At 35.3% G+C, this 12,692-nt stretch overlaps 1 protein-coding gene across 1 annotated transcript in view; it reads left to right on the forward strand.

The window, feature by feature from the left end:
- PAXBP1 (PAX3 and PAX7 binding protein 1) overlaps window positions 1-12,138 on the forward strand; it is a 31,181-nt gene extending 19,043 nt beyond the window's left edge. Inside the window, exons 9-18 of the mRNA XM_037832516.1 lie at window positions 309-408; window positions 496-611; window positions 2,130-2,329; window positions 3,109-3,253; window positions 4,138-4,259; window positions 5,011-5,087; window positions 5,487-5,553; window positions 7,922-8,068; window positions 9,755-9,909; window positions 11,893-12,138. Coding sequence (XP_037688444.1) covers window positions 309-408; window positions 496-611; window positions 2,130-2,329; window positions 3,109-3,253; window positions 4,138-4,259; window positions 5,011-5,087; window positions 5,487-5,553; window positions 7,922-8,068; window positions 9,755-9,909; window positions 11,893-12,010 — 1,247 coding nt within the window. The 3' untranslated portion in view covers window positions 12,011-12,138. The remainder of the gene's footprint in view (window positions 1-308; window positions 409-495; window positions 612-2,129; window positions 2,330-3,108; window positions 3,254-4,137; window positions 4,260-5,010; window positions 5,088-5,486; window positions 5,554-7,921; window positions 8,069-9,754; window positions 9,910-11,892) is intronic.
- Window positions 12,139-12,692: the final 554 nt, after the last annotated feature.

The following is a 12,692-nucleotide window of genomic DNA, read 5'->3' on the forward strand; positions in this document are numbered from 1 at the left end:
TCATGATAGCATAAACTAGTTTTGTTACTTAGATCCAAAAATAGTGATTAAGCCCAATTGCATTTGTATAGGGTTATTGAATTCCTTTTAAAAAGATATCGAGTGTATTTTTCTACTCCTTTTCCTAGGAACGCAGAATAATATTGAGATTTGTTCAAAACTAAAAAACTACCCAATTTACCAGTTACTGGAGAATTCTGCTGTTTTGAGATTAGCAAGCAATCTATCATAATGGCTTATTCTGTGCAAACTCTTTCCTCAACATTGTCGAAGGGCAGCTTTTCATTTTAATACATGTTGTTTTACAGATAAAGCTCTGATGGCACCAAATCTTGATTCTTTTGGACGTGACCGGGCACTGTATCAAGAACATGCCAAGCGTCGTGTTGCAGAACGGGAGGCCAGGAGGTAATTCTAAGAATGCTTGCTGTCAGTTTGTTTGGGAAGGGAGGAATTTGATGTGTCTGGGTTGGGAACTTGATGTTTGTTATTTAGGACTCGTCGTAGACAAGCCAGAGAGCAAACGGGTAAGATGGCAGATCATCTTGAAGGCCTTTCCAGTGATGATGAGGAAACATCTACAGACATTACTAATTTCAATCTGGAAAAAGGTAAGACATTTGGAAATGAGATTATTGTCAATTTGGTTTCCATTTTGATGTGGTTTTTGTTCTTCTAATAGTTTGAATTTCTGTGGCCTCTGCATTAGAACCAGACACCTTATTCTCAGTTTTGTAAAACACACACCCATTTTTATTATTGGCATAACAAGTTCTCAAAAATAGGGGTGTGATGGCTTGACATAGGGTTTTTTTTAGGACTTGCATAATAGTTGATCCTACGCTACAGAATCGTGGAGTTTTAGGTGCCAGGCGTTGTGTCAGATCCCAGGGTACCTCTCATCGGTCTCTCTGGTCTGGGAAGTTGATGCTTGGCGGTAGGGCGCTCAGACCTGGAGGAAACCCCTATCTCTGGGAGTCCCAAATAATTTCAACCAAGAGGAATAGTTAGTGCTATTAGGTGCCAGGCATTTCCACAAGGATTCCAAGTAAAATCCTTTACTTTCCACTGCCAGCTGCGATTATATACAGCCACTTAGAACTTAGTTGTAGAAGCTTCTTTTTCTCCCAGTTTTTTATAATGAACATTGCTGAACATACAGAAAATTCTAAAGAATAACCCGTATACCTATCACCCAGATTCAACATTTTTTAATGTAGCACAGAACTTTTAATCTAGAATAAATTAGTATCCATGCATATCCTCCCTCCTCCGCCATACATCTATTATTTTTTGTTTCAGACATTTACTTTTTGAAGAAATCAGCCACTTGTTTTGTAGAATATCTTTCTTGATTTGTTTGACTATTTCCTGATGGTCCTGTTTAATGTATTCTTCCATTCACTGTTTATCTTGTAAACTGAAATTTAGGTCTGAAGGCTTGATTGGTTAGATTCAAGCAAGAGTACCTCATACAGGATGCTTTGTTCCTTTTATTGCATAATACCAGATGACAAATGTTAGATTGTCCCACTGTAAGTGGTGTTAAGTTTGATCTTGATGAAAGGTTATCATCTCTCCATTATAAAGATTCCCTTTTTCAAGTCAAAAGAGGGCATCATGCAAACATTTTGTCCCCAGATAACCTGACACTTCCATATTTTAGCATCGCAATTGCTGGTATTTGTCCATGTCAGTTACTTTACGGTTACCAGCAGACTTTGAAAGAAGTGATACGATTGGTCACTGATCATGAGGCACATCTGTTATTTATGCGTCGCTGGAGAGCTAGCAGTAAAGTCTATGCATTTTTAGTCAGTTAATATACTATGGTAACTGAAAGTTAAACTATGTTGTTGGGGGACAGGTATTATTTAATTTAAACCTTGGTGACTGAAATTTGCACGTGTTGGAAAACAGGTGCACAGAGAGGATTGCCTGCACTTTGGTTTGCATAATAGACTAATGGGAACCTGAATGTCTCTGTTTATCCTTTCTTAACAATAATTTCTTGTTGATGAGCCTGCCTTACTGAGACTCACTTACAAAGAGAACACTTGAAATATTGAACTGTGTTTTTCCCTACTTCATACTCAATTCTGGTTCTCTGGGTTTTTTGTTGTTTTTAGATCGCATTTCAAAAGAGTCCAGCAAGATTTTTGAAGATGTCCTTGAGAGTTTCTGTTCAATTGACTGTATTAAATCACAGTTTGAAGCATGGCGGTCCAAATACTACATGTCCTACAAGGATGCATACATTGGCCTTTGTTTGCCAAAGTTGTTCAATCCCCTCATAAGGCTGCAGCTCCTCACATGGACTCCCCTTGAGGTAGGTGGTTTTGTATCACTGTTCAGAAATAATTTGATGTGATAACTGGATAATTTTAATCTCTAAGATAGAGATGTAAGTGTAAACAAAATATTTTTCAGGGAGATAGGGCACAGAGCTATATAATCAGTACAGATTATATCTGAGTATAATCTTACCATGTTTCCTTTTGAGCTCTGTCCCCTCCCAAAAGAGTTATCTATGGTTTTACAATTTATATTCAATACCTTTTTTTCAATCAACTGAGTTGTATGTAGTGACACTGTCATGAGCGTGAATAGTAAGAATTTGATCCCTTGATACCAGAGGAACTTAGAATCTAATGGGAAAGTACAATGAGGCAGGTGTGAAATGAGGCCCTGAATTAAATTAGTGGTCATGGAAATTGGGAGAGTAAGACAAATGGATAAATTTAGGAGGTGGACTCAGTAAGACCTATTAGCCTGGTTTATAAGGGAGGTGAATAGAATAGATATGGTTTTGGAAGTTACCAACATACAGGTGAAGCTGGGGACACTGAATGAGATTACTCTGGTTGTGTGTATAAACTATAAAGAAAAGAGGACTGAAGTTCTGGAAATCTTGGGGAACAAAACAACAAAAAAAGTGAGCTGCGAGACCTATTGGTGTATTGTCTGAAAACAGGTTTTTCATGTATTTTGTCCAGTTTTTAGTTGTTCATGATGGGCGGCTATATCCAGTTCCTATTACTTTGTCATGGCTAGAGTAGAAATAGCTACTGTTTTAAATGTTTAGATAATCACTTTAATATTTTGCAGGCAAAGTGTCGTGACTTTGAGAATATGCTCTGGTTTGAATCTTTGCTGTTTTATGGTTGTGAAGAACGGGAGCAAGAAAAAGATGATGTGGATGTTGCACTACTACCTACCATTGTGGAAAAGGTGATTCTTCCTAAACTGACAGGTAGGTCTCCTATTTTCTGAATTGAACATTTAAACATACCAGGTTTCCCAGATCTTTTTTTTTTTTAATTGTAGCATATGACATATATACATAGAAGTGATAACTTTCCAAATGCACTTTGACAAGTAGTTAGAGGGCAAATCCCAAAGAATATCATGGGTCACAGTTCCATGGTCTCAGTTATTTCCTTATTGTGAAATGTAACATATATACAAAAAGGTGATAGCTTTTAAGTTACAATTTAACAAGTAGCTGTAGAACAGATTTTAAAGGATGCTATATATAAATCCTAAAAGTTACCACTGGCCCAGAGATGGCTAAAGAGGGGTTGGGTTTCTTAACCTGGGACTTGATTACCATTTTGGGTAGGCCTGGGATTGGGGCCATGATTGGTCAGTCCACAGGTGAGTTGTAGAGCCTCATGGAGTGCCTGAAGCAAAATGGAATACATATATTTGGTGGTATATGCATTTTTCTGGGGAGCAATTGCATTGCTTCAATCAGTTTCTCCAAAAAGTTGAGGAATTGTTGATACAGGAACCTATTTAAAATAATAAAAATAAGTTTCAAGTTTAGAAATTCCTGAAGTTGGTACATCTAGGATACAAAAATTCTTCCCCCTCAACCCATCACACCCCAACCCCCTCCTTTATTGTCACTGAGTAGCAGAAATAAGGGAGTCTCCTCTATCCACATCCCTGTCCCTCAAAATTCCTGCCGTTAAAATAATGACTGAGGTTTATATTGTAAAGAGGGAGAAAAAATAAATCAAAACTGGCATTTATAATTTGAGAAAACTGCTTGACATCAGATTTAAGTATGTCAGAGTTTACCTTTTCTCTCTGCCTTTTATCTCAGTACATCTTTTTTTTTTTTCTTAATAGTGATAGCTGAAAATATGTGGGACCCTTTTTCTACAACACAGACTTCAAGAATGGTTGGAATTACACTAAAATTAATAAATGGATATCCTTCTGTAGTGAATGCAGAAAATAAAAATACACAGGTAATTTAATTATCTTTGGAAAGCTTTTTTCCCTTTCTTTTGAAAATGAGCAGTTGTTGAGAGAGAATGGTGGTTATGTTCTTAAGCTGACCAGAAATCCAGTTCTCTCATTTAGACCATTTAGTCTCGTAATGCCTGAAATAAACACAATTTGAAATATTAGTTTTTCAATTTCTTGAGATCTATATGGAAGGAAGATATTATTAGTCTAGTAGCATCATATTTGTACTCTTCTTATTTTCTCACTACCCCAGCCCCTCCCAATCTGATGCTTTGAGAACTGTGTTTTGGGGGAAAAAGAAAAATGTAAAAAATTACCAGAATGGGTAGTAATTAATGATTTGAGAGCTAATACATTTAGACGGAATATGAAACAACTTAGTTATTATTTTATAACTAGTTTCCAAACTTGAAATTGCTGTTCTCCGTCTGTGGCTATGCATGCAAGAAAAAGTGCTGTCATTCTTTTATTTTCCCTGGTGAGAACTGGACTATGTATGTGATCTTAAATTTATAGATTAGACTGAGAGTTAAAAGGTTTCTAATGGCTTTATTCCTTGGTACTAATAGAGTAGTAAGTAGTGATGACTTTGGAGCTTTCAGTGAGGGAAATACAAAGTTTGAGAAGACAGTCAAAATTGAATACTCAAATTAGTTATATGATTTGGAATATGGCTTATTTAGAATTTCTTACAAGTTAACTTTTATCATAGCCCTTATTAAAATGTGTGATCTACTCTTAACTGTTTAGGTATACCTAAAGGCACTTCTGTTGAGAATGAGAAGAACTTTAGATGATGATGTGTTCATGCCCTTATATCCTAAAAAGTAAGTAACTCTTAAGAACATTGAAGATAATATTCTCCCTTCTTTTCCAGAGAAGACTTTTTAAATTTTGGAAAGCTAAAGGTAGCTTGAAATATAAACTTTACCTATTTATTGTGAACCAGTATCCCGGAGAGACTAGCTCAATGGGGAAATTGTTAACCTAGGCAGAGTGAAGCAAATAATGCACTTTGTTCTCACTCAGTACCTCAGAATAAATTTCCGTTACTTTTTAAACCTTGTATCTTTCAGAGTATAATTGTTTGAAAGTTTAAAAACTACTTAATTCTTGTTTACCTAATTTACTTGCAGAGATGTTTTTCTTATATGAAGTATTTGGCACTTGCTATGTATAAAACGTTTAATGGTGGTGTGTTTTGTTTTTGTTTTTGTTTTACTTAGTGTCTTAGAAAATAAAAATTCTGGACCTTACTTGTTTTTTCAACGACAGTTTTGGTCTTCAGTTAAGGTATGTGTGTATCAGCTATCAAAAAGACTTCACATATTATTCAACTTCATGTTACATTTTGAAAGCGTTTTACTAATTGACTAACTCTACAGACTTAGATCTATTTATATATACGAAGTATCCATTTTGCAACTAATTGTTTTCCAAAAGTTTAGTCAAATTTGTTGTTTCCATAGGAGAAAATGAATTCCAAGTTCCAAAATAGGGTTCAAGCTAGCCTACAAAATGCCTAGGTAAAGTATATTTAATTTATTCAGCAAATAGAGCATCAGGTATTCTTCTGAATTTGTGGGCTGTTGCATGGAATAAGATGGAAGTGAAGGTCCTCATGGATCCACAATGTGTGGATAGCAAACAGGTAACCTCAGGTGTGATGAGTTACAAAGGAGGCAGTTCAAGATAGCATCGGAGCATATGACAAGAGGCACAGACCTTGTCTGGCAAATCCACAGAAGAGCCCCTTCCACCTTGAGGAAGTGATATTTCATTTATTAGACCAGAAGAATAAGTAGTAGTTGGCCCTGAGGTGAAGGCGAGCAGGTGTGGAGATAATGGATTGGAGTGGGTAAGGATCTTACAATGAAACTGGGAGCTACTATTTATTGTGTAATTACTATGTGCCAAGCAGTGTGCTACACTTTATATAGATTATGTTGTTGGATCTTCACAACTCTGTAGGGTAAACACTAGTATTCCCACTCTACTGAAGGAACACTGAGGCACAGAACAACTTGCTCAGGGTCATCCAGTTGGTAAGTGGTAGAGGTGGGACTCTAACTGAGGCAGCCATTTTGACTTTTGAGCAGCTCTTATCAACCAGGGTTCTGTGAACAAATAAATACCTAATGCTGTAAGGCTTCCATTGTGTATAATGAAATCTCTTCTTTCCTGTGCATCTAGAAACAAGCTGTGTACTATCCTCGGGGAAACTGGGTAGTGTTATTCAAATCATTTTCTGTAGGCTTTAGGTCTCTCATAGAACCTTGCTTGAGAAAAGTTTCTCCGGAGATCATGCTAACTTGAATAACTGCAGGGTCCAGAAAAAGATGATAGCAATTCAGATGAGAGGGTGGCAGTGGGAGCTGAGAGAGATGGATTGGAGGGAGGTAGAGTCAAAGAACTTGAGGGGGTGTGTTGAGAATATATGCAGGTTTCTGGCCTGAGCAATTGGTTGAATAGTGTTGCCATTTAGAGTTGAGACATTCTGGGAAACTAGACATTTCTGTGGTGGGATGGGGAAAGGGAGGAGGGTGATGATAATGACTTCCATTTTATTTATATTGTGCTTTAGTAGCTTGAGATGTTCAAGAGATACAACCAGGCTGAGTCAGGTTCTGATCTGGTAGCCATGCACTTGTGGTGTAAAAAAGAGAATTTCTACCTTTTTTGGGTTATAAGACTAGATTATGCATAATTTGGAAATGGAGGACATTTATCTAAAAATCAGTACTACTTAGTACTTTTTTTCCCTCATTGTTAATTATTTTTTTTATAAAATTACTTAACCTGTACAAACATAAAACTGTGTATAAATGTCCTTATGCTTATAGTTTTATATAACTATAAAAACAACAAATATACAAATTAAATACCAATCAAATTTAAAAACTGTTAATAATATTAGATTATGACAGATGATAGTTTTGCTGAAAATAAATCCCTGATGTTAAGTTTTATGATAGATGTATTTTTTGTTTGTTTTACTTGTTCATTTGATTCTTTTTGAGTATGATGTACCATCATTTGAATCATTATGGTTACTAATTTTGAGAAACAAATTAATTTTAAGTGACCAGTCTCTTATTTTGGTGGGCCAAAAATATAATATTGCCTCACAAAATAAAATATTAAAATGCTAGTAACTAGTATTTGATATTTACTATTAAAAATAATAAGTAATAAAATGCTATTCTTCACTGTATATTCTTTTTAAACGTTTTTCTTTAATTAGAGGAGTTGTAGGTTTACAGAAAAAACATGAGGAAAATACAGCGCTCCCATATAACCCCCCATCCCATTTTAACACTTTGCAGTAGTGTGGTATCTTTGTTACAGTTGATGAAAGAATGTCATAATTGTTCTTTTAACTGTAGTCCACTACCCGGTAATACTTTGTGTGATGATGGAAATATTCCATATCTGTACTTTCCAATACATGTGGCTATTTAAATTTTAACTAATAAAAATGAAGAATTCATATCCTCAGTTATACTGGAAAATATTTGGACCCTTTAGAAGTGCTTATTAGTAAACTTGGGCAAGGCAACATCTATTGAATTTCAGGTGGTGGTGTACCATGTAAATAATTTGCTTTGTACCTAATAATTGCTTAACATGGCCCCTCAATAATTTTCTTTTTTCTTTCTAGCTATTAGGGAATTTTCTTCAGTGGTATGGCATTTTCTCAAATAAAACTCTTCAGGAGTTATCAATAGATGGTCTACTAAATAGATACATTCTCATGGCTTTTCAGAACTCAGAATATGGAGATGACAGCATCAAAAAAGCCCAAAATGTGAGTTAAATGATACAACCAAAGTTATAAAAGCACATAAGTTAAAATGAATTGTTTTCTTGGTTTGAAGAGGGATTTGAGAATTTTATGAAACCTCTGTTTGATTATTGGACTTGGTATAAGGTTGACTAATGATTGTGCCTACCCAGGTACTTCCAAACCCCCATAGCATTTTTATACATCAGAATTGTACTGTTATGTTCATATGTTTGTGTATATCTAACTACCTATTTCTCTGTTAGTACTTTTGTAGGGATGAATAAAAGTTTTAATTTCAGGATAATAATTTTATAACAGTTGCATGAATATACTACATGAGTGTTATAAAGAAATGGTTTCTTTTTTCATTTGAGAAATAGTTCTATTTAATATAGTTTCATTTTCTTTATATGCATGAGTTACAAAGTTTGGTCTTTAAAAAATTTTTATTTTGAAAACAGCCACAAAATTGAAGGAAAATTTCAAGTACAGCACAGTTTTTTTTCCCTCCTGAACCATGTCAGAGTCTGATGTGATGCCCCACCACCTGCAAATATTTTGCGTACATTTCCTACAAACATGGATTTTCTTCCATGTGATTCCAAGTAACCATCAATGTTAGGAAATTAACATTGGTTTATTACCTTCCCCGAATTCTCAGACCTCTATTCAAGTTTTGTTAATTATCTCAATAATATTCATCATATGGCAAAAGAAGATCCAGGTCATGCGTTGCATTTACTTGTAGTGTCTCTTTAATCTTCTTTAATCTGGAAGGGATCTTAAGTGTTTCCTTGACCTGCATAACCTTGACATTTTTGAAGATGATAGACCAAATATTCTGTAGAATGACCCTTAATTTGGGTTTGTCTGAAATTTTCTCATGGTTGGATTCAAGTTCTGCATCTTTGGCAGGAATATTCCCAGATTTCATCAGTGGGAGTCCCTTCATGCTGGCTTCTGTGACCTTAAAACATGTCCTCTTATTTTTTCGGAGCTCTTTCTTGCTTTCTGGTACAAAATGTTCCAGGTTCATCTAGTACTTGCTCAGCCCTAGCCCTGGCATCAGTCATTTTCCCAGGGACCTCTGGTTTCTTTTAGTGGTGAGCCTCTTCTACCCACGTAGGCTCTAACTCCCCCACTAAGCTGCTTCTCCTTTACCTTGCTTGGGCTGTGACACTCCATGCGGGGCTGTAGTGATGCCCCATTCACTTCACTCTGGGCCAAGTGAGGCTCTGGTGCCTGCTTGGATGCCTGTCGACCAGATGGTTTGGGAGGGGAGGGGCTACAATTTGCTATTTATGCTATTTATGTTTTATATTTATACTGTTAATATTTTTATGTGAAAAGCTGCTGATAGAGGAGAAATCAGTTCATTTAGGGCTTCCTGGAAAACTGGAAAAATGAAGCAACCAATTGATAATTGGTTATCAATTTTATGTCTCTAATTTACTTAATGTTGGATGAATTAATTATCTTTTGCTTTGACTACCTGACCTGTCTTTTGGAATAAAATTGAGCTGTATTTCTATAGTTAGTGCGGGAAGTCGGGTTTAAGAGAATTTCCCTTCAGAATAATTGGTTACACAGATATCCTCTAGCACATCTTCTAGTGAAATACATTATACTCGTTACCTAGACTCGGCTTTTAGAAGTTTTCATTGTTTCTGTTTTAACTATTTTATTTTCTTTTTCTCTTATCTCTAGGTAATCAGTTGTTTTCCCAAACAGTGGTTCATGAATCTGAAAGGAGAAAGAACTATTTCTCAGTTAGAAAACTTCTGTCGATACCTTGTACACTTAGCAGATACAATTTACAGAAACAGTATGGGGTGCTCTGATGTGGAAAAAAGAAATGCAAGGTGATTATTTATAATTATTTAATAGAATGGTGATCTAGGGTTTCTTTTGTTTAGTAGTCAGATTTATTATTAAAGTGTCTTAAGTAGAGACATACTTACCTTTTAGTTTACATTTAGTTAATTTAGTCAACATTGTATGTTGACTTAATGTTGGCAAATAACCAAAAATCTTTTTTAACATGTTATTTATGAAGGTGTTAAGGAAAATCTGGTAAGGACTAGCCTTCGGAGGAGTGAATAAACAATTGTTTCCTGTGTCTCTTCCTTTGAAGAATCAGGAGCTCTGTTGAGCTCTGAGGCTCTTAAGAATCTTAGGCCTTGGTCTTTGGAAATTGATCATACAGATGGAATCCTTGGAAAATATGATTACTTAAATCCAAAGTATATTTAAGGATATTTTCCAATTTGGGGACACCCATACTCCATGTTGAGTTCTTCTTTATCCATATCATGGACTAAAAGTTTGTCACTCACGATTTTTGGGGAGCAGCTTAATCATAATTTTTCTCAAGTGTTGCAAAGAGAAGAATGAATGAGGCTTTATCCTTTCTGTAGACATTGATGTCATAGATGTGCATGTAATTTGGGAATAAATCTCTAGCATAGCAACAACAACAGCGAGTACAATTTTGAAAAGTTGTCTTTTTAAAAATTTAATTTCATGTATTCTTCCTAATATCAGTGTCATTTTTGTTTAGTTCATACCATTAGTCATGCCCCATAACACAATCCCTTTTCTGTTCCTTGATTCTCTTTCCCACGGAAAAATCCCCATATTGTCTTAAGACAAAATTTGCTGTCTTTTACTGCAAAATTAAAAGTAAAGATTTCAGTGGTAAAATTCTTTGGCTGATGGTTTTGGTTTATATCTTAATTTCATCCATATTGTCATTTTCATTTTGGTTATTTATCAGTACTAATATTTTTTCTTAGTGTTATATATATATTTTAACTGGATAAATTCTAGGTTTTTTTTTTTTTTCTTTTTGGCATTGATTTACATATTCTTCACAGTGTTTTTGTCTGGGAGTTAAATGTTAACAAACAGTTCTTACTGTTCTGTAGAAAAGAACTTACGTTAGTAGCTATTTAAATACCTGCTCTGTGCAGTGCACATAAACTGGGTTCCAATTGAATTGCAAAGTTTTATAAATCACAGCCATTCCCTAAAAGGTGCTTAATATAATCTTGTAGAGGAGATGAGACAACTAATAATACACCACACTGTGTGCTGTTTCTCTTGAGTGGTTCAAACTAAACGTTACCATCATTCATACCAGAGTTGTCTCTGGTCCAGCAGCATCAGCATCACCTAGAAGCTTGTTACAGATGCAAACTCTCAGGTTCCACCCCAGACCAACTGAATCAGAAGCTCTGGGGGTGAGGCCCAGCAGTCTCTTTTAACAACCCTCTGGGTAGGGTTGCACACTGATGTACACTCAAGTCGAGGATTATTTCATAATAAGAATGTACAGTGGCTGCCAGCTGGGTTGATGAGGAAAGTGTGTTTTGATTTATTAGTGGATTTTGGAGGAATGGAAATTATGCTTGGATCTCGATGGGTTGGTGATAAAGACTCCTATGTAATCAGTGTTCAGGTATATTCTAAAAGAGATGGGGTACAGGTTTGGGAAGGAATGGGAGTTGGGGCTCTGAGGTAGTTTGGAAACAAATTGCCTTCTTTCCTCTTAAGGTATTAATGAAAGTCATTGATCTGAATGAAACATGTTTTTTTTGAAAATGGGTCCCCCTGTTTCTGGGCTAGTCTTTTCAACATACGCACAATTTCATTTTAGATGGATAAAGATCAAATTTTTGTTTTACATGCTATAGCTTCTCTTTATTTTTTTCCTTCTTTAAAAAAAAGTATATGTTTGGAAAAAATTGAAACATCTCTAAAATGGTCAGAAAGTCAATAAAAAATTTTTCCATAAAGCCTTTTGTACTGGTTAATGAGATGTTGCTACTTTATTTCTTTTTTAGGGAAAATATAAAGCAGATAGTAAAACTCCTTGCAAGTGTTCGAGCTCTGGATCATGCTTTGTCTGTTGCAAGTGACCACAATGTGAAAGAATTTAAGTCTTTGGTTGAAGGTAAATAGATCTCTGAGACTGAAAAGCCTATTATTTGCTTTAATACCATTCCCATTGTATAAATTTTGTACATATGTAAAGTTTTTAAACTGTAAAATATTGATTCTTGTTTTAATACAAAGAGCATTATCTTCAATACTGTGTCCTTATATGCGATTTCTTCAGAATGAAAGGAATTCACATTATTTCTAGGAGTCTGTGAATGTTTTCCTTACTGCCTGTCATACTTTGTTTACAGAAGTATTTTGTATGGTCTTTCAAATTAGCCCTCTTAGTTGTGCTCTGTAAACGACGTGTGCGGTGTAAATTGTGTAATTATGCGTATATATATATTTATACCACCATGGAGTTACTTTCACACTGGAAATTTGTGGTGTTTTTCTACAGAGTAAGCCTTTTAACAGCAGAAGATAATTCAATAACAAACTGTCTTAGGGAAATTACTACATGGTTGCAACAAAAGGGCTGGCAAGTGACTAAACGTTTACCACCTTTTGGTTAGCAGCTGCTATAACCGGAACTCTCGTGCTGCCTTAAAATTGAGAGTTGAGTTGTGGTCATTGGATGAATGTGAACTTTCTTCCTTGAATCAGCATTACGTCAAATGTGGATTTAATGTGAACTCTACTTATTAATATATGCAACATAGTTTTCAGATGGAGCATAGAAATTTAATTTTTAAAAATAACA

This window comes from Choloepus didactylus, chromosome 1 (genome assembly GCF_015220235.1).
Source record: "Choloepus didactylus isolate mChoDid1 chromosome 1, mChoDid1.pri, whole genome shotgun sequence".
Classification (NCBI taxonomy): Eukaryota; Metazoa; Chordata; class Mammalia; order Pilosa; family Megalonychidae; genus Choloepus; species Choloepus didactylus.